The sequence below is a fragment of the Octodon degus genome, unplaced genomic scaffold (assembly GCF_000260255.1).
Source record: "Octodon degus isolate 3935 unplaced genomic scaffold, OctDeg1.0 scaffold00007, whole genome shotgun sequence".
Taxonomy (NCBI): domain Eukaryota; kingdom Metazoa; phylum Chordata; class Mammalia; order Rodentia; family Octodontidae; genus Octodon; species Octodon degus.
In genome coordinates, this window is record NW_004524583.1 from 14,623,024 (window position 1) to 14,650,631 (window position 27,608).

The 27,608-nt window shown below is 48.8% G+C and overlaps 1 protein-coding gene across 6 annotated transcripts in view; it reads left to right on the forward strand.

Annotated features, from left to right (window-relative positions):
• Positions 1-27,608, forward strand: part of Tmem229b (transmembrane protein 229B) — a 44,349-nt gene that overhangs the window by 3,557 nt on the left and 13,184 nt on the right. For 3 of the 6 annotated variants that reach the window (XM_023702728.1, XM_023702714.1, XM_023702720.1), the window contains exon 2: positions 26,214-26,394. In XM_023702728.1, the coding sequence (XP_023558496.1) occupies positions 26,268-26,394 (127 nt within the window). In that variant the 5' untranslated portion in view covers positions 26,214-26,267. Of the gene's footprint in view, positions 1-20,773; positions 20,836-24,155; positions 24,176-24,831; positions 24,921-26,213; positions 26,395-27,608 lie in introns of those variants that run through there. The other 3 variants (XM_023702726.1, XM_023702727.1, XM_023702724.1) reach the window with 3 other exon arrangements.

The window sequence follows — 27,608 nt, forward strand, 5'->3', positions numbered from 1 at the left end:
GGGGGGGTGGGTGTGAGCACGTGTGCACAAGCACACGCCTTGGGAGAATTTGTCTTTCCTACCAGCAGGTATACTTTTCCATTATGAGAAAGATTCTTAGAGAGAATTTGGGCGCCTGTGTTTGGTTCAAGGGGTGCGTTGGCCTCAGACTTGGAGCTGTGGGCTGCTCCATGCTGCTGTGGTTCATAGGAGAGGAGGCGGCACACACATCCATAGATGGATCTGAGGCGGAGTGATGAGCTGCCCCTGCCCAAGATGAAAAGAAAAGTGTTCTGCCCTTGGCTCACATACCTCAGCCTGCCACACCAGCCGCCCGCTGTCCTCAGCTCTGAGGCCCGACTTCATGGTCATGCTCACATCAGTCAGCTTCTGGTGGGTACCTTCAGTGGGGTCAAGGTCACAGAGTGGTGCTGGCCCCCGCTCCTTCAGGGGACGGTCCAGAAAGCAAACTTTCCATCTGCCTCTGATGGTGATGCTTCTGCACTGGGGTCAGTCACAATTCAGTCTGGCAATCTGAACAGTAACTACAGTCATCACCAGTTCCCATTTCTGAACATCCAGCCCCCTGTTATCCTTTTCTCTATGGGCTCCCAGGGAATTTGAGATCCTTTCAGGACTCCTGGCTTCCACTGTGCCTGCTGTCATGGAAGGAGGCAGTAGCGCTGAAATTAGGGCAAGGCTTGCATCTTCAGAGTGCTTCCTCTGGAAGCATGGCACTGTACAAGACTTCACCTGCCAACTAATACAGGGAGATCCGGTAAATACGGGGACGTAACTGGGGAGGTCACTTTCTGCCAGTCCTCCCCTCTCCATTCCAGAAACCCCGTATTCAGAACATACTGGATCATCTACTTCCACCTGCTCTCCACATTGACTTGAATGACGAATGCCTTCTAGCTGGTTCCTCCATTCACTGTTTTGGTGTTTTAGAGGCACCCTGGGCTCATGGGCCTCTGGACTGGCTCACTTCTACCAGAAAGGTCACTCACTCACCCTGAATTTTAGTGCAGCCTTGACACTAGCCCTGAGGAGTCTATGCTGTCTGTATAGGAACTGAGGGTGCGGCCAAGAGGGAGATTGAAGGACCACGAACAGAGGATGCTTTTCTGGGCTTCTGAAGGGCGATTTGTGCTTTGAGATAAAATGTGCTTCCTGGGGCTCTGGTTTCATTACTTGCACAGTGAGTGGAGAGCCAGGCCTGGGTGCAGTAAGAGGCCCACTGTAGAGACCATGGCTGCCACATGTGGGGCACCGACCAGGACTTGGTGGCATCAGGCTGCCAGTCACACTTCTTCTTAGTCCCTGCTCCTTAGGGTCTCCCTTCCTCTTGTTCCCAACCAAAAACCTTTCCAAGTTAGTAATGAGGCAACCAGGACATAGGTCTTATGTTTATGCGCTCTCGTAAAACAAGGAGGGACAAAAAGTTGTGTTGTTGCCTCTGGGCACCACAAGCAGTGGTTCCACATCTTAGTCCTGTGTTCGTTTTTGCTGCCATTGCACTGAGGAGATCTGCTACTGACCTACGGGCACCTTCACACTCTCATGCCTGTGTGGCTCCTAGCTCATGTGAGGGCTCGTGAAATCACCAGCTGTAATCCCAGCACTTGGGAGGCTGAAGCAGGAGGAATGCTGCAAGTTCAAGGCCAGCCTGGGCTACAAAGTGAGCTCAAGGCCAGCCTGAATTGCATAGCGAGATCCTGTTTCAAAATGACAACAATAATAAAATAAATTAATTAATCTCTAGATGCAGTACTTGGATGTGATTCGAGACCCGGACTTTTAGGACATGGGGCAATGATGCTGTCTGTATAGGAGCTAACAGTGGGCCAGCGTTTCAGGAACCAGACAGTCTGGGCTCCCTTTCTGACTCACTCATTTGAGTGACCTTGGATAGCTCATTTGAGACCTCTGAGTTTAATTCTGCAAGAGGAGTTTCCGTGGCTTCAGGGATCACAGCTGAGTAACAGCTGACAGCCACCATTTATTGAATGTTTACTATGTGTCAGGCAACAGGCTAAGTGCTTTACATCACTATCCCCTGCTATTAATTATCCCCATTTTGAGTGGGATGTGGTAGTGTGTGCCTGAACTCCAGCGCCTGAGTGGCTGGGGCAGGAGGATCTTGAGGCTGAAGGCAGCCTAGAGCTACATAGCAAGTTCAAGGCCAGTCTATGATATGTTTTTAAAACTTACCCTTTTATAAGGTTGGGAAAAAGTCTCTTTCTACAAGAGAAAGTGACTGCGCATATTCTACAGCAAGTCAGAAATCCAGTCTGGGATTTGAACTGAGATCCATCTGATTCTGTTTTGTTCTTTAGCCTTGGGTTAGAGGAAGGAACAAATGTGGGGGAGAGAGAGGGCAAAAGTGGAGGTAGTTAGTTAGCATATCGGGAGAGCTGGTGTGGATGGAATAGCTAGTTCAGGGGGCGTGGAGTGTGGATTCTTATTTGAAGCCAGAATTCTGATGAATGTTCAGGGAGGACGGAGAGGCCTGTAACCTGCAATGGGGAGGTAGACCAGATGGCCCGGGAGTTACTCTAAAGGGAGTAGGCTTTGTGCTTGGTGTAGGAATATTCCCTATAAACCCCATGTCATCTTGTTGCCCCAAAATGTCCTCTTGTTTAACCAGTTCTTGGGCAGCATTTGTTTGTCTGTTGCCTACTGCTACTGCTTACAGTGGTTTATCTTTACAGAGTCCCCTCCTCCTTTTCCTCCTCCTGTTCCTTCCTTTAGCTTTTGAGACAGGGTCTCACTGTGCAGCCCAGGCTAACCCAGAACTCAGTTTTCCTCCCTCAACTTCCCAAGCGCTGGAACTAGAACCATGCACTGCTATACCCAAGTCTTTGCAGATTCTTTGTTTGTTTGAGACAAGGTCTTGCTGTGTGCAGCCCAGGTGATCCTCCTGCCTCAGCCTCCCCTGTGCTGTGATTACAGGCATGTGCCACCATGCCCTGCTGCAGATTCCTAACTGCAGTCTCCATCCTCCAGTCTCTGCACCTTCTCCTACGCATCGTTGTATTACAGCTGGAAGGCCTGGTGATGACTTGGGTCCCAGGTACTTTCTACAAAGTACAAGAAGCATTAGATTACTCCATTCTTCTGAGAAAGTATTTATGGCCACTGATTGCTCCACTGAAACTAACCAGCTAGTTCACGGTTTATTCCAGGCAAGTTAACTCTAGGCCTTGACTGGCATTCTGAGGACAGAGAATTAGGTGGTGGCCCAGGAGAGGGGAGCTGACCCCTCTTGGGGTTAGTATGATGCTGTGGAATGGAGAGCGTGCTGGGGCCAGGAGCTTGGGTTCTTATCTTAGCTCGGTGACTCTGGGCATGTGACATGTGTTCTTTGGCTTTCGGTTCCCTTACCAGTGAAACAAGAATGTTGGACAGGATGTTCGGTAACCTTTTGTCTAGTAGGTATGCTGGGTGATGCAGTAGACTCGGGGTGATTGTGGCCTTCCTCGGGGAGAAACACAGCTGAGCTAGCAGTGTGGAAAATCACAGCTGAGAGGGAGAGGTGGAGTTGAAGAAGAAGCCACACTGGAAGGTAAGGGACAGAGTCAGAGCACTGGCGAGAGCCTTCCTGGGCAAGGAGCTTGGTCTGGTCAGTACTCCTGTGCCTGGTTAGGCAGGACAGCAAGAGGTGGCATTTGTGTCCCCCTCTGATCGCCATTTCTTAGGTCATAGGAAGCACCCCCTGGGTTTTAGCTTAAGACATGAGCTTCACCTTCCCTTCATCCTGTCGCTGTCCTTAGGGGGAAAAGCTTCAGGTGAAGACAGCAGTAAAGCTGTGTGTTTATTTTTCACATTCTACACACTCAGCCCAGGATTCTACCTCCCCTGTTGCCATCCATGTATCCAGGTCTTGAGGATTTTGGTTGGTGGCTTCTGGGTGACCTGGTGTGGGTGAGAACGTGCCCTCTTTGCTTCCCTGTCCCTACGTAAAAGCACAAAACCAAATTCTAAACTAAACCCAAGAACCCAAAGCTCATGGCTCCTCTGTTTATGGAATTGGGCTGTCTTGAGTCCTCTTTGAACAAAGCCACTTGTTAAGGCCCTTGGACTCTTTTATTCATTGATAGACATCTTCTGTTTTCTTTTTTGTTGTCTTTTTGAGGCAGGGTCTCACCATGCAGTTCAGCTCATTTTGTAGCTCAAACTTGCAACAATCCTCCTACCTCAGCATCCTGAGTGCTGGGATTATGGGTGTGTGCCACCACACCCAGCCACGTCCTCTGTTTTCATTTAACCAAATTCAAGGTTAAAGGTCAAACACATGTCCCCTGACTCCACCAAGCCCATCATTTCTGTCTCTGCCCATCTTACCTTTTCCCCCAGCTGTGTATTGTGTGGACCAGTTGTCTCTAATACTAATAGGGACTGGGGAAATGGTTTTAGCTGGTTGGAGACAAACATTCCATCTGAATAGTATGTTTCTGAGTATAAAGACACGGATTCCTTGGGAAGCAATTTAATCGTGTTCCACTGTCCTTTTATATTTATTCAGTGGGGTGAGTTCTTTCCCTGTCCTGGCAAGAAAGCTCAGTGAGGCTTTATAACTTTTTCTGGTCATTCACAGGCAGTAGTAGGTCTTGTGGTCACTTTAAATCATAAACGTGGTCTTAGTTCACTCCTTTGTACATCTGTTCCTCTGTCCCTGAACTGAAAGGACAAGGTGTTCAGGCAGCACTGCTGCCTGTGGCTTCCAGATTCCTGGGTCAGGCATGGTTTGTTTGTTTGTTTGTTTGTTTGTTTGTTTTTTCTGAATCTGTCTCTCATGGCCGTATTCATGCTTTCTCAGAGACTTCCTCCCACAACTACTGGGATCTTCACTCCTGATTGTCTAAAAAAGAGCGAGTTATTCTCTGTTCTCCATCGCTGCTCCTCCTCAGCCCCTGAAATCTAGCTGTGTATCTCTGGCGTCTTTGCCCTGAGGTCCTTCGTTCTGTCTGAGTGACCCTCTTTAGAGTGTGGCCATATTTATCCCAAGAACCGTCCCACTTCTCAGGGTGCAGTGAGCCTGGGACTGCAGGCTGCTCCTGTGCCCAGCGGGCTCCTTGCTCCTCAGTCCTGTCCTTCCCAGCAGGGAACAGACGCGAAGTCTGTGGGTTGGTCCCACCGCAGCCCCTCCCCAGCCTGCCCTGGAGGCAGGTTCTCAGAGGAATCTGGGGATTCACCCAAACACAGATTGAAAATACTGAGGAAATGGGGTCGGGAGATAGCTCAGTAGAATAAGAGCTTGCCTGGCAAGTGCAGGGTCCTGAGTTCAATCCCCAGTACCACAAAACAAACAAACAAACAAACAACAACAACAACAAAAAAAACCCTGAAGAAAAAGATGGTATTCTTACTGAGTAAGTGCAGAACTTCTTCTTGCCACTGTCCCTAAACATATAGCCATTATTTACACTGCATGTGCATTCTACTAGATACTGTAAGTAATTCGGAGGTGGCTTAAAGCACGTAGGATGGTGTGCCTAGTCACATGCAGATATATCATTTTGTATGAGAGAGGCAGGTATCTGCGGATTTCATTATGTTAAAATTGTTAAGTCAGGGCCAGTCAGATACTCAGCAGATTAAGCACCTGCTTAGGCAAGTGCAGGGACTGGGGCTCAATCCCTGGTACCCTGTCCCGAGGTCCTGAGCCACCCACAGAGTCCTGTAATCCCAATGCTGGGGAGGCTGAAAACTGGAGGATCACTATGAGTCAGAGCTACATAGTGAGACCCTGTACCAAATACATATAAAAAAAAAAAGAAAAGAAAGAAAGAAAGAAAATTGTTAAGTCAGAGCTCACCCCTGCTGTAAAGGTGCATTTAACTAAAACCACGTCTGCCAGGACTTTTAAGTCCTCTCATCATTTCTTCACAAATTGTATTTCTTACATATATTGATTACACATGTTTATGCTAAGGGCAGGGAATATGCAGCTCACTTCACCAGCTGTTCATTGATAATTTATGCAAAGCCATTGACCTCACTGAACCTTGCTTCATCTTCTTTAAAATGTGAATGTAGGCCCAGGGTGATGGCGCACACCTGTAATCCCAGCACTTGGGAGGCTGAGACAGGAGGACCTCTGCAAGTTTGAGGCCAGCCAGGGCTATCTAATGAGTTCAAGGCCACAGTGAATTATATAGTGAGAACTTGTCTGTAAAAACCAAAATAAAAGAAAGAAAAAGCATTTTTGTTGTCATTTTTGAGACAGGGTTTCACCATGTAGTTCAAGCTTGCCTCAAACTCACTATGTAGTCCAGGCTGGTCTCAAATTTGCTGAGAGCCTCCTGCCTCAGCCATATGTAGCTCCAACAAAAAAACGAACGAACAACTTTCAAGGTCTAATCTGCTGCCCTTTTCCTCTGAAATCTAATGTTAATAAGGCTCACGGTCCTTTATTGGCAGTGTTGAAAGTTGAAATCTGATGCCAGGCCTGGTGGCGTATGCCTGTACTCCCAGAACTCCAGAGACTGAAGGCAGGAGGATTGTTGAGAGTTTGAGACTAGCCTGGACTACAAAGTGAGCTCAAGGCCAGCCTGCACAGGGGAACTCTGTGTCAAAAATACAAAACAAAACAAAACAAAACAAAAAACAACAAAAAAGTTGAAATCTGACACATTCTAAGACCCAAAGCTTTTTTAATCAGATAGCAAGCAAGACAACACGGCCTGACAAGACCATTGCTGGGCTGGTCTCATGACAGATCTGAGCATGCGTCAACTTTGCTGGAGGAATGTTAGTGTGCCCGATGGAGGCAAGAGTCCTGCCCAACCGTGCTGTAGAGATTATGTAATTTACAATATGTGCTCTTTTAAGAAACCTAACACATTCTGAATTACAAGGGTTTGGAATACGGGCCTGTGGTGCTGTGGGTTTCTCAAGAGAGCCGCTGTTGGTACTGGGGGCAGGAAGGTCTTCGGGCTCATCAGACAGGACAGAACCGCACATAGATCCCACCTCTGGACTTAACCCTAATCCTGGCCCTGGTTCGAATACAGCTGCAGTCCTCGGCCATGGTTTGCTGCTTTGATTTTTTTTTTTTAACCCATTGCTTTGAGACAGCATTTCTCTTTACTCGTACAGTTTTTGCCTCCCTTCCCAAGTTTGTATTTGAAGCGAGTGCCTTTGTTGTCCTACCTGGTCCTGTAGGCTCAGTCCCTGCGTGGCTCCGAACTGTGAAGAAGGATCACAGCCCCAGGACAGTGCTGTGTGTCCGGGGAGGGCAGCCTCTTGGCTGAATGTGGGGTGACCCCGGCCCTTGGGGGGCTGCGTGGTTCCTGGAGGCACAGCCTGTGTCTGTGTCGCAAGCCCCGCTCCTCCACTCCCACCTGAGAAATCATGCAGCTGTTCTCGAACATTAATTTACTTGCTAATCCCTCTGGCAGCTTTGATCCAACATTTTAAAATTGGAAACAGATACAAACGCTCATGGGTGGAGAAAATAATGCTGTGTATAGCAATGGAATCAAGGTGTCATGATTGATGTCTTTTTGAGGCAGGGTCTCACTGTGTATTTCAGGCTGGCCTTGAACTCACTTTGTAGCCCAGGCTGATCTCACACTCACAGTGATCTTCCTGCCTCAGCCTCCTGAGTGCTGGGATTATAGGTGTGCACCACCATGCCCAACTTACTTTATTTTTTAAAGAAGAAAACTGAGGGAAAAACAAGGGAACTTAGAGTTGCTTGTGGGTGACCAGGCAGGCCCCGAGCCTGGTCCTTCTGTGAGGCAGGAAGCTGCTGCTTTCTGTCTGCCCATGCCCCAGGTGTCCTCCGATGGGAGAGGACCCAGGAGTCAGCCATGCGCTCTTGGTCAAGGGCACGGTTGTGTTTTTCATCCTCCATTCCTGCTGAGCAGTGGCAGCCAGGCTGTGGGAGTCAGCGGCTCCCTGCCCCGGGGAACCAGCCCCTCCCAGTCTGAGCTATAAACCTCTGGCACTGCCCCTCTTGGCTGTCCCGCGGGATGCTCACGCTCAATCCTTGCTCCTGTGCATGAGTCCGCATGACATGGCCTTTTCCATAAATACCCCGAAGCATCCTGTTACCACTGTTTACTTGTTTTCTCATCCATTAGGGAAGAGATTCCGCAGACCAAGCCTGGCACCCATTTCTTTGCCTCCCCTATGCACATTTCTGTCTCCAAGTGGGCAGCCATAGTTCCTTACCTCCTCCTCCCTCCCAGGATGTGTGATCATCTTCCTTTTCTCATTATCCTGGAAAATGAATGAAAAATGGGTGGGGGATGTTGTACAATGAGAAGGGTCTTGGCTTTAATCCAGTGTCACAAAATAAATAATAAATAACATAAAGTAAAATGACAAACTGTCTTGCCCGGCCTGGGCTGGTGGCTCGCTGTGCTTCCCTCCTTCATCTTGTGGACAGCTCAGGGTATCCATGTGGACACCACCCACAGGCCCTCACTGTGATTTCTTCTTAGCACTTAGGCATCCGTAGATCTGTCTGTCTGTCTTTCTGTCTGTCTGTCTCCCTCTCCTTCCCAGAGATCAAATCCAGGTCCTCATACTTTGGATTCAACCACTTCACCACTGAGCTGCATCTCCAGCCTCTCTGTTATCTTGAAAGAAAGAGTAGGAGAAGAGCGAAAGAAAGAGAAAGAAAAGGAGAGAGGAGAGCTCCTGGGGCTACTTCTCCTCTTCTTCCCAGCACAAGCTTTCTGCATTCCTATGCCTGCCTCAGTTTCTTCCCCTGGTAGCTGCTCCTCCTTAAAATGCTCCAAGACAGTGCTCGTGCCCTTCCAGTCCCTGGGTAGCTGCCCCTGGGGTTGACATTGACCTCTGGGGTTCTCCTGCCTCTGCTTCCCAGGTGCCCAGGGCCCTCCTCTGGGTGTCCTTCTGCCTCCCTGGTCCTTACTGGTCCATCATCACCTACTCAGCCAGCTGTGGGTCCCCCCTACCCCCCAGCAGTCTCCTGTGCATCGCCCTCTCCTGGGGACCCAGACCGGCTCCACCCTCTGTCAGCTGCCCTCGGCCTGGGCTGGGTTCTCTGATTGTGTGACCCTTGCATTTACCTGGTGACACAAAATCAGTACTGCATAATTGTTTAATGAATGTGTGAGTGATGTATGAATAATGTCAGTAAAATGCACTATGAGAATGTAAGTTTTGGGCCAGGGAGATAGCTCAATAGAATAAGTGCTCGCCTGGCAAGCACAGGGTCCTGAGTTCAATCCCTGGTATGGGGGGGGGGGGGGGTGGGTAGGGGGGAAGAATGTAAGTTTTGCTGGGTGTGGTGGTGCACACCTGTAATCCCAGGACTTGGGATGCTGAGAAAGGAAAATTGAGTATTTGATGTTCCAGTACAATTCCCCATATTTTATTAACACTTTTTTCACAGTGTTCACCACTGAGCCCAGGACATTGTATGTGCGAAGCATACCACTGAGCTGCACCCCCAGCTGTGCAGCATTTATATTTCCATTGTTTTATTTATTTTTGCCGAACCAGGGATTGAACTCAGACCCTTGCGCTTGCCAGGCAAGCACTTATTCTGCTGAGCCATCTCCTCGGCCCCATATATTTCCATTGTTTTAAAAGCACCAGTCCCAGGCTGGGCGTGGTAACCCACACACATAATCCCAGCACTGGGGAGGTTGAGGCAGGAGGATCCTTGCAAGTTTGAGCCCAGCCTGGGCTACAGAGTGAGCTGAAGGCCAGCCTGAACTGCATAGTAAGATCCTGTCTCAAAAAGACAAAAAAACAAACCAAAACAAAAACACCCAACCAAATGAACAAACAAACAGAAAAACCCACCAGTCCCACTCTTGTGCTTCCAAGCCAACCTACCAGGCACTTAGGGGTTTGCATATAAGGATACACGTGAGGATTGCTGAATTAGTGAATAAATTGACATACACTGGTGGCTTTCTTGACTCCTTTTAGCCCTCAGTGTGTCTATTTTTTGTTTGTTTTTTAAACAGGCTCTCACTATGTAGCCCAGGTTGGCTCTGAACTCTCAGCAGTCCTCCCACCTCAGTCTTCCAAGTGCTGGAATTACAAGCGTGCACCATCACACCCGGCCTCAGTCTATCACTTTAAAGATTCCTGCTGAGCACTGTGGAACAAGCCTGTAATCCCAGCACTGGGGGAGACTGAGGGAGGATAGTTGCAAGTTTGAGTCCTGCCTGGGTAACTTTAGTAAGACCCTGTCTCAAAATAAGAAGTCAAAATGGGGAAGGTACTGGGACATGCAGCTCAGTAGTAGAGAGCCCCTCGGTTGCTTCCTTCCTTCCTTTCTCTCAACCTTTCTCTTTCTTTCTTTCTTTCTTTCTTTCTTTCTTTCTTTCTTTCTTTCTTTCTTTCTTTCTTTCTCCTTTTTTTTTTGGCAGACCCAGGGCTTGAACACAGGCCCTTGTGCTTGCCAGGGAAGTGCTTATTTTACTGAGCAATCTCCCCGGCCCCCTCTTTCTTTCTTTCTTTCAGCAGGGTCCTGCTCTGTAGTTCAGGCTGGCCTTTCTGGCCTTGAACTCTTTATGTAGCCCAGGCTGGCCTTGAACCCCGGTGCAATCCTCCTACCTCAGCCTTCCAAGTGCTAGGATTACAGGAAAGCACCACTCTGCCCAGCTGGGACCCTGGTTCTATCTCAGTAACATAGGGCAATAAAAGAGACTTTTTTTTTCTCAGCTGTGTGGCTGTGCATTATTTAACTTGGCCATAAGAACTGAAACAGTGAACCTGAGGAGACAGTGCTGGTGTCTGGAGGTATTTGGCATCTGCCTCAGAAGGGCCGTGTCAGATCTCAGAGGAAAGACTGGCTTGACAGCTGAAAGTAGTGTGAATGGGACCAGGAACATAATTTTATGTGGAAATAGAATACCTTACAAAACCCAGAATCTGTGGTTTAACAAGTATAGCTAACTCATAACCATGGGCTTGTGGACAAAAGGGGTACAAAACACCTGTAGAAAATGTTAACTACCAGTAGAAGTAGACCCAAAAGCTTAACCCTCTTTTGGCACTAGAGCAGAGGCCTCTTAGAAGATTTTATCTTGGAAAGAGGAAAGAGTGAAATGACAGAGAATTGTGTCCATGGGGGACATTTTGGCAGTAGAAACCCTAGAGCTGGAGAATTTTTTGCCCAGGGAAAATGTCTGAGGACCACTGTTCCCCCTGATTCATCCTACATAGTTGCTCCACTCCTGCTCCAACCGCTCTCTTGCAGTTTGCGAGCATCTCTGAGTAGCCCAGGGAGGCAGAGTTCAAACTCTGTGGGGCTGTGGGGTCCATCCTGGGCGTTGCCCATGTGGAAGAGCCTGCTGTGCTGAGCCTAGCCCTGTGGACTCACAACCTCTCCAGTTGTTTTCCTCTTTCCACTCCTGCCACAAGCAGAAGTCCACTCATCACTCACCCAACAGACAGAGAAGGATGTTAGTTTGAAAGCTGCTCCACTTTCACGGGCACAGTGGGGTGTAGGCAAAGCCTAGGCTCTCTCTGTGTCTTCAGAGCAGCTATGATAGAGGTGGGGAGAAAAGAATCAGATTCCCTGAGAGATGGAGGGCATGTAAGTTGTCAGCACTGTGACTCCACCAGAGAGCACAAGCAGAGCTGTCCCCCAAGCCTGGAGAATTAGATGCCTTTAGGAGTTTGGAGGAAGAGGGCCTGTGTTTTTTGGGGGGGCCTGTGGTTTATTATGTAGGCTGTAGCGAGATTTTGCTAGAGTCCTCCTCTCCCTGCCTCCCTGCTCCTCCTCCTCCTGCTCCTTTACTCCTCCTCCCCTTTTTCCTCCTCTCCTTCCCTCCTCCTCCTCCCCTCACCTCCTCCTCCCCTCACCTCCTCCCCTCCCTCTCCCCTTTCCCCTCTTCCCCTTCCCACTCCCCTTGGTTCACTTCTCCTCCCCTCCCCCTCCCTCTTTGGTTTGTGTTTGGGCACTGAAGGACAGGCAGGTATGAGTGAACAAAGAGGAAAGACCAGCGCATTCTGGTGTGTTGCGGAGGTAAGATTCTGTGATCGGAGACCCGGAGGCAAAAGTGTACACTAGGGGACAGCAGCTTACAGACTGGCCTTGGTAGAGCCAAGGGTTGGTGCTTTGTGAAGTAGTTTGTTCAAAATCTTATTGAGCATCTATTTCATGCTAAGCATTTTTTAAAAATCCTTCTGTGTTTGGCCTCCAGCTAAAAGCTAACAAACATATACAAATACATGTGCACATATGCTTTCTAATTTTCAGAGTCATACATGTTCAGTATAGGACATCTACTTTCTTCATGGCTAGAGCCTTTAATTTTATTTTTTATTTTTTAGTCTTTTAGACTTCCTTTGTTTCATGGGTTCTGCAGTCCCTCTTACTCTGTTAATACTTTTTTTTGAGACAAGGTCTTGTGATGTAGTGCAGGCTGGCTTTGGGCTCACTGTGTAGCCCAGGCTGACCTTGAACACGTGGTGATCCTCCTGCCTCAGATTCCCGAGTGCTGGGCTCACAGCCGTGCACCACCATGCTTGGCTAGTAATTTTTGATGTATTTCCTTCTGTTGCTCTACTAGCTTTGTCTTCTGGCTCCAGCTTCTGAATGGTCTCCCTCTCTGTCCAGTATCAGGTGAGCCCTGTGTGCTCAGCTCCTTCTGTCCTGGTGCTTTCTGGCCACCTCTCTATGATGGCTGACTCTGTGTGTTGGAGCCAGAGCTGGCTGTGGACAGGAGGGTGGTAGGTGCATGCTGGGCAGGGCAGGGCAGGGGCCTGTGTCCCTCTGCCCCAGTGGCCCAGCCCACTCATTGGCCTCTCAGGCCCTTCCCAGCCCGTTTGCTGGCTCCAGACCCACAGCCCCAGTGGGGCACGGATATCTCCATCTCTGTGTCTCTGTGTCTGTGTCTATCTCTATCTGTCTGTCTGTCTGTCTGTCTGTCTGTCTGTCTGTCTGTCTGTGGGGTGTGTGTGTGTGGTTTTTTTTTAATCTGTAACTGACACACCAAGGTACGCCTCATCACATGTGTCTGCTCCCCAAGAGCCGGGCTGGGGTTAGACTCACCTCCTGGTCTGAGTCACTGATGATGACACTGTCCTGTGCAATACTGGGAGTTCTCGCCTCGGTCTTCCTCAGGCTGGCTTGAGACTGTCCTAATGAATGTAATAGCCCCTCTGTTTCCTTTGTCAAAAGGGATGTTAATTATTTTCAGCAGTCTAATTACATGGCTAATGAGAGACGGAGGGAGATAACATTCCCTTTAATTACTCTTGCCTAACTGCTGTCAGAGCGTTATTTGAGCACTTTGCAAGGCCAGGTCCTTCCCGTCTGTGGAGCTGTCCAGCAAGCGGCCAGGCCAGCAGGCCGAGGCTCCTCATGGGGTAGCCAGGGTAGCTGGAATCGCTGCTCAGCTGTGCGTGCCCACCTGGCCTGTGGGCCGGCGCTAGGAAAATGGCAGTCTGCATGGGGTCAGATGAGCGCCCACAACCCTCACAACTCCCCCAAATCTGCTCCAGTCTGCTCCACACTGCACACTGCTTGAGGCGCTACTTTGGGCCAGAGCCCCACGTTCTCCGAGGACCCGCACCCTTCCTTTCCTGGCCAGGGTGCAAGTGGCTGTTTTACATGGAGTGCAATTCAGGGCATGATGAGGCAAAGAGAAGGAGCTAATGGCTCAAGGAGCTCTCTAAAATAAATTTTCAGCCATGCCTGTCCCTTGTTGGCCAAGAAGGCCCCAAGTGTGTGTTCTGACCTCTCCCGCCCCGTGTCCCCGGCTTTGTCGTCTGCGTCGTGGTCTCTCTGCCGTTCCAGTAGGGAGTGTTTCAAGAACCTGATCTCCGTGGGCAGAGCCTGGGGGAGGCTCTCGTAGGACTACAGTGGTCTTGGTGTCCCCCAGAAGTCTCCTGCTGGAGATGGGGCCTAATCAGGAGGGCAGGTCACTGGGAGCATGACCCTGGAGGGGGTGTTCTTGCTCCCTGCTCCTCTGTTTTCATTCTCTCCTTCTTGGCTCACGCCGAGTGCTCAGCTTCCCTCTTCTGGTGTCTTCCACCAGGCCAGTGCTGCCTTGGAGCAGGTGACTAAAGATGGGAATTGTGAGCCGCACTGCACCTCTCTTCCTCTAGGCCATGGGTGTTGGGTATTTGGGGAAGGCAGACTCAGGGAGGCTGCCAGGGGCACTCACATGAGATTGTATTCCATGGGACTCAGCCACAGGCAGCCCACTGCTCAGGGCAAATTGGGTCCCCTGGTTCCTGTCCCCATATCCCCATCCCTCATGCAGGCGGGAGGAGAAAGGCACTGGCCGAGATCTCCTATTTTCTAGCTGTGGCCTTCAATACATCCTTTAACTTCCTTGAATTTTGCCTCCAGATTAAATCGGGGTCACCCTCGTCACGTAGACTTGTGGAGGGACTGACGCGATGTCCTGCTGGAGGCTGCCTGGCACATGGAAAGCCAGCCAGCCATAAATGCAGCAGTTCTAAATGCTCCAAGCAGCACCTCCTAGAGGGAGCCTGTGCCAAAGACTTAAGGTCTTTAGTGGCTGAAAAGTCTGGGTCCCCTTTTGCCTCTTGGATCTAACTCAGTCTTCCAACAGTGGACAGTGGCCTTCCAGGCACGAAGGACACCCACCCCACTGTCTCATAAGGGCGGATGATGTTTAATGAAGCTTGGGGGGAGGGTGGGGGAGTTGCAGGCATTGTGCCTCATGCAACTGAGGAACTGAATTTTTAATTTTATTCACTTTTACTTAACATTGAGGTTTTAATAGCTAAACCAGGCTAAGAGGCTGTCCTGCCGGACATTGTAGCTTTGAGGGTTTATAGATGAAGTAATCCCTTTGTGTACTACCTATAATCCGGTCAAGTTGTGCTAGGTTGCTGGCAAGGGTGAGATGTACCATCATCTCTTACACTCAAGGGAAAATAGCAGATTCTGGACAGTGAACAAAAAGGAATTTGGAGCCCTGCGCCATAGCAGTCTTGCTTGGGTTGAGCCACCTGCTAGGAGTCCGACCTCTCTCACTTGGTTCTCTTTCTCCCTGCAAGGGGCTAAGCCACAAGTTGATACAGCAGCGGAGGTGGACAAGAGTTGATTGCTGGGCTAACTAGGTATATTTCAAGTGGGGGAAAATCACTTGTCTCCTGACAATCCTAAAGAAGTTAGGATTCTTTTGATTCCAAGTGACAGAAAACCTATCAAAGTAGCCCAAGTGAAAAGGAATGTTCACTTACTTATTAAACTATAACAGCCCAGTTAAGATGTAATGTTCTAGGGGCCAGCCAGATAGTTCAGTGGATTAAAGCACCTTCTTAGGCAGAAGCAGACTGGGGTTCGATAGCTGGTATTGCTGTGCTGACCCTGTCCCCAGGGTGCACTGAGACAGCGATTGAGACAGGGCGTGGTAGCCTGTGCCTGTAATCCCAGCACTTGGGAGGCTGTAAACAGGAGAATCACTATGAGTCTGATCTAATAGTGAGACCCTGAACATCCTATAGACCCTTCCCTAAAAATATAAAGACTGAGTGTGATGGCGCGTGCCTGTAATCCCAGCACTTGGGAGGCTGAAAACAGGAGGATCACCATGAGTCCGATCTGTGTAGGGAGACCCTGTAGACCCTGCACTAAAATACATTAAAAAAAAAAAGAAAGCAAGATGTAATGTTTTGGGGCTTGGTAAAGTTACTTTCGTTCTTTCGGTCATAAGCAGATGGGAATTTGGGCCAGCAGTTCAAGTATTTTGCTTTGTCTTTCCTTAGCAAACATGTTGTTAAACTGTGGCCAGCTAGGACCTAGTTTCCAGGGGCATTTTCAGCTGACTGAATCTCCCTAGCAGGTGGGGCTGTGCTTTGATTTAGCTGGCACTTTGGTGGGCATCAGTTGACTTTTGCCACAAAGAGCAGGAGTTTTCTGGCCCCTCAATTATGGTCCTTGGGGCCGAGAAATTTCAGATCTATGGTGCTATCAAGTTATGACTTTTCTTTGGTTTGTTTGAGGTACAAAGGGAGCTTTCTCTCTGTCTGTCTGTCTCTGTCTGTCTGTCTGTCTGTCTGTCTGTCTGTCTCTGTCTTTCTGTCTCTCTCTCTCTCTCTCTCTCTCTCTCCCCGCTGTTCAGGCTACCCTCCAACTTGCTGTGATCCTCGTACATGCCACCCTGCCCAGTGTCACCCTATCTTAATTACAGAAGCCTCCACTAAAACAACAAGCAAATAGGAGTCTTAACAAAAGGTGTTAGCAAGTTCCTCCTTTGGCGTAGGTATGTGGCCTTTTTGAATGTAGGTCGGCAGTGCCTTGATTAAAAATAGCAGTCAAGGGCCAGGATGTAGCTCAGTGGCACAACGCCTGCCCGGCAAGCACCAGTTCCTAAGTTCAATTCCCAGTATCAAAAAATAAAATAAAATAAATAGCAGTCACTGTCTTTGATCTATTCAATGTTGGGTGGTTCCTGGAGATTTGCTAGATATTAGGTTCCAAACTCCAGGTGCCGTCTTCCTGATAGTCAGAAGTGTAGTTTTCCAGGGAGAAAGAGATAGAGATACCTAGAGAGAGGCTTCCTGCTATGCTGCATGCACTGGCCAGCTTTCCCTTGCCGAGATGGAATACCTGACATGCACAAGTTAAAGAAGAAGTGGTTTATGTGGCTCATGGTTTCAGCGACTTCACTCCTGGTTGGCTGGCAATCTTTTATTTAACTTATTTATTTGGTAATGGGTCTTGCTACACAGCTCGCGCGGGCTCAGACTTGTAGTGATCCTCCTGTCTCAGCTTTCCCAGTGCTGGGATTACAAGCATGCACCAGCATGCCTAGTTTCAGTGGCCAACACAGCACGCAGTACCAGGGATCGAACCCAGGTCTTTGCACTTGTCAGGCAGGCGCTTAGACCACTGAGCTATCTCTCCAGCCCCACTACTGTCCATGTTTTCCACACATAACAATTACATTTATCCTGGGAGTTGGTACATGTATAGAACACACTTCATTCCCATCCCCCCTACCTCTTCCAACTCTTGGTCCCTAACCTATTTGCAAAAGCTCTATTTCCATTTTTCCTTTCACTTCATATTTTCTATCTCTTGTTACTCCCTTCCACCACCCCCCCATTTCTGTTCCCCTTCCGTTTGTAAGAGGTCCCTCTACTTCCTGTTATCTATTTTTATTTTGGTCTTTATACTTCAGACTTCACATACAAGAGAATAGCATCTGCTTTATTCCACTTAATCTAATGGTGGCCAGGTGTATCTCCTTCCTACGAATGTCTCAAGTTTGTCTTTCTTTTTGGCAGAGTAGTACTCCATTGTGTACAAATACATTTTCTTTGTCCACTCATCTGTCACATTGAGGGGTACATAGGCTGCCCCTAAGACTTAGCTATTAGGAATTGTGCTGCTATAAACTTGGACGTGCATATTCACTGTACTTTGATATCTTTAACTTCTTCAGGAAGATTCCTGGAAGGGAAATAGCTGGGTCAAATGGAATTGCTATGCTACTTTTTTTTCTTTTTCTTTCTTTTTTTTTTGGGGGGGGGAATCTGCATAGTGATTTCTGCAGGGGCTGTGTGAGTTTAAATTCCTGCTAAAGTTGTGCTCCAAATTTTCTGATTAAGAAGATTATGGAGCCACAGAGAAATGTGTTCAATGATCTAAAGTGAGCCTGGGGAGAGTCACATGGAGAGAAAAAACATTTTCTCTGGCTTTCACAGAGAGCAAATTGGTCAAGCAATGGCCGTGATTCATCCTCATGTCAGACACTGACAAAAGGATGTACAAAGGACGGTAGAAGGCTACAGGATAAATCCTGAGAGTACTTGACTGACCTTATCAGATACAAAAGTTACATTTCTTGGTATATAGGTCTTGCTATATCTTGGTCTTAACCGTCCAGCAGAAAAGTATAAAAATGAGGTATATAAAGTAAATCCTTATTGATACAATGAGCTGTAAAAGGCTCAAGTCAATAACTTCTGAGGATAACTCACTAATATTATAGACCGCTAGACAGCGTTAGATTGTTTAGTTGAATTCAAACACCTATAGTATTTAGATGCCAATAGAATATTCACCTCTGGCAAGACAAAAAAATTTTTAAATTAAAATTTTAAAAAAGGATATAAAGGAAAGATCATTTTGTATTTATATGTACAAAATAGTTAGGATAAATTTACAGCTACTTTCACTTAACTCAATGAGAAGAAAGAGGTGTACTAACAGTGTTTGGACAAAATATCCTGTCTGCTTCTTGTACTATGGATAACCACTAAGAAGATAACAATGCACAGTGTATTGACTATCAAAACTGTCCTATTAATCAGCTGTGAAATGGTCTCATTCATATTTACTTCTCAATTAAAAAAAAAATTCCTGCTAAAGACATAGAAAGGCCCCACCCCCACCGCACAGCGGCGGTCAGCTGTGGACTTCCATGCGTCAATGGACTCGTGAGCAGAGTGCCCCCGGGCTCCTGTCACCTCTCCCAGTTGCTTTGATTCAGTTGGGTTCACAAGGTTAATCATCATCCTGGATCTGTTGCAAAAAATGTTTTGTTTTTGGATTTTTGATACGGGGGATTGAACCCAGGGCCTTTACATTGAACTACATTTTTTAATTTTTGAGATAAGGTCTTGCTAAGCCCCTAAACTGCCCAAGCTGAACTCCAGGCTGATCCTCCTGCCTCAGCCTCCTAGAATGCTGAGGTTATTGGCACTCTGCAGCACTTCTGGCTCCTAGCCTTTTTGTTTTGCTTTGCTTTTTATAGCCCTTTTTATTTTTAGCTATGATCTCACTAAGTCACCAAGTTGCCTAGGCTGGGCTTAAACTAGTCTAGCGGGATCACTGTCTCAGCCTCCCAGAGTGCTAGGATTTTTTTTTTTTTTTTTGGTCTTATTTTTACTATTTTCTTTTTTGGTACTGGGAATCGAACTCTGGGCCTCATGCTTGCTAGGCAGGCGCTGCACCACTGAGCTACATCCGCGGCCCTTAGAGTGCTAGGATTATACACAGCCAGCCTACCTCACTTCTGCCTTAATCCCTATTAGGAAGCCAAAGAGGTAAAGTAAAATCACTCAAGTTGAAGTAATCAGTTGCAATGCTACTATTCTCCTTTTCTCTGCTTAGTATCAAGGTAGATCAGTGTTAGAGAACTTACCTAACGTATACAAGGTTCTGACCAGTCTGCTTTCGATCCTTTGTTCCTATTACCTTCAACCTTCATAAAATCTTCAGTCTTAAAAACTTCTGCTTGGCTCATTGGAATATGTATTGTATTTTATGGAATGAAGTCTAAGAACCAGGGCTGAGGAGATAGCTTGGCGGTCTAAGCGCCTGCCTGGCAAGGGCAAGGACCCGAGTTTGATCCCTGGTACCACATGCCGTGCTGGCCCCGAAACCAGGCGTGCTGTAATCCCAGCACTGGCTGAGACAGAAAGGTCATTATGAGTCTGAGCTGTGTAGTGAGACCTTGTACCCAATAAATTTTAAAAAAAAATTAAAACTAACATCAATTTAGGTCATTCTTAAAAAAAATAATAATAGTTGGAGGACCTGGGCACCGTAGCTCATGCCTGTAATTCTAGCAGTCTGAGAAACTGAAGACTAAGAAGCAAATTGGCTCCCCCCACACACACATACACAGAGTCATTTCAGAGTTACTTTTCTTGTAAGGTGGACAATAGAAAACAAATTGATGAATTAACATTGGATTATTCCAGGTGACTTCTTTTCTATAAGACTTAAAGCGAAGGAACTTCATTATCATGCCTGTTTGATAAGTTTGAACTTGGTGATTGAGAGAGCTTAAGGTGGGCCAGGTGTGGTGGCACAAGCTTATAATTCCAGCACTTGGGAAGTTAAGGCAAGAGGATCATGGGGAGTTTGAGATCAGTCTGGGCTGCAAAGTGAGTTCAAGGCCAGCCAGCACTATGTGGTGAGACCATGTCAGAGAGAGAGAGAGAGAGAGAGAGAGAGAGAGAGAGAGAGAGAGAGAGAGAGATTAAGGGAGAATGACTCAATTGTGACTTTTAGCCTGCTGGTTCAGAACCTGGTGCCGTTGGGCTTAGGTCATAACCCTGGCCTCCTGTGATTCATGTTTAATGCTTTTGGCTGGTTAGCCCAACAGAAGTCCCAGGGTCAACCCTGATTGCCTCGGCCTGATTGGATTAGCCCTTATTGCAGCAGGCCCATTCCCCAGGCTAGTCCATGGGTCTCAGAAACGTGGCCTGTGACTGGCTAGGCTGGCCCAGGGCTCACATTCTGTGCATACTGACCACTCCGGCCTATTTCTTTCCTTTATACTTTTGGAGATTGAACCCAGAGTTCACATATGCTGTATAAGCGCTCAGCCACTGAGCTGCTTGCCTGTGCTTTTTTTCAAACTGTTTAGCCGTTGTCTAGTTGCAGACCTCTTCACCTATAGCTCCTCTGCCTGCTGCCCCCAAAGTGAGGCTTCTTGTCATCTTTCTGGTCTGTCCCAAGGCTCCCTCCTTAAGATGTGTAATACTTGCCCTGGAGGGAGAGTGCAGCCTCTTTGTGTCTCCCATCACACCCTCCCCCCATTTTTTGTGGCATAATATTAGAAATTCTCCATGTGTCAGATGACTTTTTTTTTTTTTTTTTTCTTTTTTTGTCACCACAGCCTGTGAGCTCCAGGGAGCAGGAACATTTCCTCATTCACACCTAGTACCGAGCCTGGCGTTCAGAGAGTACTACTGCAATTCTATACCTTACATAAACAGGCCTTCCCAGACAGGGCTTCTTGATTTGTTTGGAAATCTCTGGGGCAGCTTGGCTGTAGAAGGCAGAGCTCCGGTGTCACATTTTGGGCCAATCCAGATCTGACCTCCAGAAGAGCCTCTGGGCTTCCTGCCTATCCTGCCGAAGCTACCTAGGGCAGGATCCCAGTGGCTCCTGAAGGCATGCAGTGGGCTGAGGTAACCTGGGGGACCCTGCGTGAGAAGCCACGCATGGCACCCACTTTGTGGCTGATGGGATGAGCTCGCTGGTCTCCTGGGCTGGGGATTCTAGGGGCCCGGCTGCAGCCCATGGGCCCTGTGTGGGGAATTACTGATTCAGGAGGAGCAGCAGCTCCCTGCAGTAACACATGCCTGGCTCCGGGACTGCGGCCAGACGGCTAATTAGAGAGCCCAGCAGCTGTCCAGCCTTTCAGGCAGCAGCAGGAGCTGAGTAGAGCCGGGGAGTGGGATGGAAGGAAAGGAAAGGCGAGTACAGAGACCTCCCTGGGAGCGTGGGGGCCAGAGGGGAGGGGGCGGCATAGAAGGGGTGCACGCGGCAAAGCCAGCTAGATGGGCAGAAGGGGGCAGAGCAGAGTGACACACAGCTGGCCTCCGTGTGCAAGGGAAGGCAGGCTGGGAGATGCAGAGTGCACGCCCAGCGCAAAAGCATAGAGAGGAAGCCTGAGCGGAGCCCCCCAGGCCACCTGGCTTCCCAAGGGACCTGGCCAGACAGGGTTTTTCCACTGGTGGGGCAGGTTTAGGACACTCAGATTTGTAGCTGAGTGTGGTTACTCCTTGGTTTGGGAAGTTGCCAGATTCATACACTAGATAAATAAAGCAGTTCTGGGTCCTGCAGGGGGGACCTGGGGTGGAGGTTGAGTGCTGGGGGGGGGCCCTGAAGGGGGCTTTGGTAGTGAAGAGCTTAGACCCTAGTTAGCTTCAGTGTAGGACCAGTCACCAAATACCAAGTGGTCTGGAGATTACACGTTTGGAACTTGTGTCCCCACCTGCTAGCCAAAAGGTCTGAGGTGAGGGGGCTGCGGATCAAGCTCTAGTAAAAACTTTTTTTTTTTTTTTTTTTTTTTTTTGTATGGGGGATTGGGACCTTGCACTTGCCTGGCAGGCACTTGTGCTGCTGAGCTATATCCCTGGCCCTCTATAAAAACTTTTTTTTTTTTTTTTGTTTATTTGGTTTATTTGCGTGTTTTTCTCTTTGGTACCAGGAATTGAGCTCAGGACCTTGTGCTTGCCAGGTGCCACTGATCTATATCCCCAGCTATAAAAACTCTGGAATAAGATTTGGTAGACTCTCGGACGCCAGACATGCAGGCTGCTTTGAGCAAGTCCGTGCCTTGCCCCATCTGTGTCTGTATCCGGCTGTCCACTGAAGACACTTGTTTCTGAGTTCTGAGGGCCATCCCTGAGAATTAATCAGACCCAAGAAGGGCTGATGCCAACCCTGGTTTGTGGGCAGTCAGAAGCACAGGGGACAACTGACTGCTTGTGATTAGCACCCATAGTGTGGACGGTTCTGTGAGCCCAAGTCCTCTAAGTGCAGGATCTGCCATCCTCCCCAGGCAGAGAGACTCTTGAGTTAACTCGAATCATAGAATACACAGTGGGTGTCTGTTCATGAACCATTGTGTGTGTGTGTGTGTGTGTGTGTGTGTGTGTGTAAACACCACACATCTGGTCAAGAAGTATTGTGTGTTGAGTATGATAATTTTTTTTGTTTTTTCCTTTCCTGGGAAATTTGGAGAGGGTTGAAGCTGAGGAGAGTGGGAAAGGAAAAGGGACATGTTTGCTGCACTCTTCCTGGCTCCAGTCCTTAGTTCCAGGGAGGATTTGGGTTCTGGTCAGAGAAGCAGAGACACAATCCAGCAAGCCCAGCTTACCCCAGTTATAGGAGAGAGAAAATGATGCCGGGAGACTTTTCTATCAGCAGCTGCTGCTTAAACCCCTTTGGGAAGTGAAACTTCCTGCGTGAAAACTGGCCATGTCGTTGAGAGAGCCCATGCTGTAGAAGTAACAGAATGGGCATTGTTATTCTCTGAGCTGAACCCACTGGGCCTTGTCCATGTAGGAGCTGCAGGGCCTCCAGGGATGCTGATGCCAGGATGTCCTTGTGCAACACTGGACAGGGCCTTCCCCGGTATCCACACCCAGGCCACCTACTCTTGTTCCTCAGTTCTTAGTCCATGTAATGGTGCTTGGAGGTGGGAGAAACAAGCTTGAGTGCCCCTTTTGTCCCCCTCATCTGTCTTGACTCATGTAGGCCCACATTTATGGGGCTTGGTGAAAAAGAGTTCCTTCCCTAGAAATTAGAGACAGACATCAGACATTATTGAGACAGTTAATTTTGTATAAACCCATGTGCTTTATCTTCCAAAACTGAAGAATAAATTTGAGTAGAAAAGCAGAAATTTAGGGAAGTGTTTTCAGAAAGAAAAATTAAGAAAGTTCTTGGAGGTCTTCGGAATAAAAGTCCATTGTACCCTCTTTGTTTTGGCCTTATTTGTGGGACTTGTTTTAAACAGGTGGCTTCGTGAGTTTAGGAATGAAAAGGAACTGGTTGTTGAACTGGTTCACCGGAAACTGAGTCACAAGGAAACTGGTCATTCTGCATTTCTAATGTTTTCTGAGTCTGGCTGAAGTCTGATTGAAGTATCCTGGAAATCCGGTCCTTAGGAGGTAGGGAGGAACTGTCAACTAACAGCATTATTTTCCTCCTGGGAGGAAACGCCTTTTTCTTCCTCTTCATTGTAGCTTTTATCCTTCTAGTGTTTACTTTTGCATCTCTAAATTGTGTTGTAAAATCATTTATTTATTTATTTATTTATTTATTTGGTACAAGCATCTAGACACATAGTGATCCTCCTGTTTCAGCCTCTTCAGTGCTGGGATTACAGGTGTGTGCCACCACAACGGGTTTTAGTGGCCGGCTCAGCTTGCTTGGGGTTCCAGGGTCAGCATGGCATGCGGTACCAGGGATCAAACTTGGGTCCTTGTGCTTGCCAGGCAGGTGCTTAGACCACAGAGCTATCTCCCCCGCCCTACATCTCTAAATTTGATTTAGCTGCTTGTTTAAGCTCTTTTTATCAGTTTATCTTGACACTGCACTCCCTGTTTATAATAATTAGACTTCACTGCTGTGTTGCTAGGCTTGGTTAGCACATGGGATGACTCCACCACCCAAGAAGTGAGCTGGATGCTTCTCCAACTTGCTTGCTGGTCTGTCCAACAGAAATAGTGCGGTCTCTGGGAATTCACCATGCAGTGAGGGAAACAGGCACACGTGAAATAATTTTCAGGTGGGGTGACGTGTGTCAGTGGGAGCAGGGTCAGTAGGAGCAACAGTAAAGGAACAACATGGAGGCTTCGGGTGGCCTCCCAAAGGAGGGTGGAAGTGGGTGGACTGCAGGGGATGATGGTGGGAAAGCACACCTCGCACCGGATCCCTGCTCCTTGAGGTTCTCAGGAGCCTTCAGTGATGTTGGTGGAGAGCCGCATGGAAAACTTCAGCCCTGTTATTTGCTGAGTAAGTGGCTCACGGGATGCATGCGGTGGATCAGGTCACGTGGATGCCTTCGGCATGCAGTTTAGGTGGACAGTGTGCTGTGTGTATGGGGGGGGGTGACTGGGACCTGCACTGCATATGTGGGTTTGGCCAAATCTTATACTATCCCAAATCTCAGCCTTTTGGTGCCTAGCATGGAGGGAGCCCTCCTGCCGCTCATGTCCTGTAGGAGTCCGTAGAGAATCCTGAGAGTGGGAGGCTGGAAAACCCCTTAATTTGTGTGCGTGTAAATTGCCATGCGGGTTTGCTCCAGCCATATGCTTCAGTCCCGTAGTCCTCAAAGGAGTTCCAGGGCCTCTGTTCTCTTGGGTGACAGGGAGTGTCTGAGGACAGCTTGTGCATTGCAGGAAGAGGCCCTGTGCCATTTCACTCCCACCAGCTCAGGGTGCATGGGGCATGCGTAGCCCCCACAGGCTGGGGATAGGAGGTGTCCAGCTAGACGCTGGCTGCAGGAGGGGCCTGCTCTGCCTCTGACCACAGCAGCTTCCAGGCTGACTGCAGGCTTCAGACTTTCTACAGGATGTGGTCTTTGGTTTCTGTTTCTCTTTTGCCTTGTGTTGGTGCTGCTGCGTGACTAGGGCCCAGGGAAGGGGAAGTGCCCCTGGGGGAAATTGAAGTCCCCAGACCATGCGCACAGTGTGCTTCTGGCGGGTATTGGACGGTGGGTATTGGATGGGCACTTACAGCTCTTTCCTGTGGGTGACAGGTAAGTTCCAGGGTGACTGCTATCACCCATTGGGCAGCTGGAAAAGGAGATAGAGGAGGCTGAGCAGTTAGGGAGGGGCCAAGGTCCCCTTCTGTAGATGCACTGGGAGAGACAAGCCAGGTTGAGCCCAGCAGTTTCACGTCTTCTGCTCCTCACTTTTCTCTGTGCAGAGGCCAGAGAAGACCTGGGATCCCCCCAGAAATACATTTGCACAGGGTACATCTCAAGGTCCCCCATTCTGGGGTTCAGCTGGCTTGGGGGATCCAACCATGGAGCCATGGTGCCACCTTCCACTTCATGCTGTTTTCAGCTTCAAGCAGCCACTTTATGAAGCCCTTTCCTATGTGCTGGGCAAAGCCCCGTCCTTGGTGCAGATGGCTCTGAGCTGGGGAGTTCCCAGGGAGGCTGCTCCAGCTTCACATTTGCACAGAACATGTGTCCAGTCTCGGGAAGATTATCAGAAACATGTACATAGGAAAGGACTCCATAAAGTAAGGTTTGCGGCGGGCTTGGTGGCACAGGCCAATCATTCCAGCACTTGGGAGGCTGAGGCAGGAGGATCACTGCAAGTTCAAGGCCAGCCTGGACTCCATAGCAAGACCCTGTCTCAAAAAACTCCTAAAAAAAACAAGATTTATATCAGTTTATAGCCAGTTGTCAAAGTTGAGAGGAAGAACCTCAGTAATGATGATAATAAATAATAAAATGAAGTGAATATTAAGGTGGTGGATTGCAGGTCGAGGGCTTTAGTACACATTGTGGTGTTTCTGTTTTTGTTTTTGTTTTTGAGACAGGGTCTCACTATGCAGTTCAAGCTGGCCTTGTGCTCACTTGGTAGCCCAGGCTGGTCTTGAACTCTAGCAATCCTCCTGCCTCAGCCTCTTGAATGCTGGGATTACAGATGTGCGCTATCACACCCGGCACCACCCTATTTTATCTGGGGTTTTTTTTGTGTTGCTTGTATGTAATGCTCAGAATGTTAAAAAATGTCCAACACTGGCTGCCTTCCACGAGGTTCTCATCTGCCCTTCAGGACTGTGGGGTGAAGGAAAAAGCGTTCATTCATTCACAGTCCAGGAAGCCCAAGTCCTAACCCAACCTGTAGATTCACAGTTACTGTCCCAGGCCTTCCGGGATTAACATTGTTGGAGCAGACAGGAAGCAGAGAGAAACCCCAGGCTCAGGAGAGGGGCCTTTTGGCCTGGTTGCAGGATGGTTCTGCCTTTCCAGCTGCCTGCCAGGCCAGAGCTGGAGGTGGGTGGAGCTCATGAAGGCCTCCTCCTTCATTCCCAGGGCCACATGGAAGCCACCTCCCGCCTGCCAAGGAGCAGCTGAGTGCTGGAGCTGATGCTTGCCCACACTGCTGAGAATGGTACCGAGGCCCAGTCTGGCACCAGGACGGAGGTCAAGCTGGGACACTGCTGTGCAGGGATCCTGATGTCTATTCTGAGCCCCACACTCAAAGCTGTGACAAGTGAGTATGTGTCAGGCGCCGAGGGGTCACCACCCTTGTACCCCACCCTTATGGGCATGAGTCTGGGCTGCAGCACCAAGCCTGCCTCCTGTCCGGGGGCCCAGCAAGGCTACAGTTAGGTAAGGGGAGGGGGTGTTATGTATTTTCAGGCTGTGTCATTGTGGGAGCAGCATCTTACAGCCATGTGGCCCCTAGAAGCTGTAATTGTTGACCGTCTCAGTTAAATGAATGCTTTTCCTTTCTGTAATGTATGGGTTGGCCTCCTTTAGAACAATTTAATCTGGGTGATGAGAGAATGCTCCACTGAGAGTGACTTTCTTTCTCTAGGATGTGGGGTTAGAGCAGGCTTTTGCTTGCTAAGTCATTTCTTTCTATAGTGTTTACACTTCACCTGCGAGCACATGCTGCTTTAGTAACTGGAAAAACAGCTGAGATATTGTAAGCAAAGAGGTGGAAAAAGGCTGGGCCAGCTACTGTCATGGGCAGCTTGTCATCACTATGACAAGTATTTGAGAAAAACGAGAGGAAGACAGAGTTATTCTGGTTCGTGGTATTAGCAGATTCAGTCCATGGCAGTGACTCCAAGGTAGAAGCACCGTGGGGGAGGGTGTGGAGGAGGGGCAGGGGAGGACCGTGTCTCACCTCCTGGCAACCAAGAAGCAGAAGGAGGGGAAGGAGTAGAGAACACAGGGTCAGGGGCCAGCTGGCATGCCCAGGGTTGTGCCCCCGTGCTCACTCTCTCCAACAGCAGGGCCTTGTCTCCTGTTTCCGTTACCTCCCAACATAGCCATCAAGTTACAGTCGCACCAGTGCATTCTTTCAGGATGAATTAGAACCTCTGTGGTCCCGTCACTTTCCCAGAATCCTTCTTCTGAGCATACTGGCATATGGAGAACATTTTAGATCTAAAACATGACAACTGCACTCCTCCTCTCTCCCTCCCCCTTTCCCCTCCCCCTTCTCCCTTCCCCTTCCTCTTTTTTCCTTCTTCCTCCTCCCCCTTCCTCTCCTCCTTCCTCCCCCTTTGTTCTCCCCTCCCCTTCCTCCCTCTTCCCCTTCCCTCCTCCCCTCCCTTCTTTCCCTCCTCCCCCTCCCCTTCCCCTTCCCTCCCCCTCCTTTGAAGGCAACAGGACGGCCGCAGCCTGGACACAGCCAAAGTGCTGACACACAGCAGCTACCAAGCAGGCCTGCCCTGCCTCTCACTGCTACCTGGA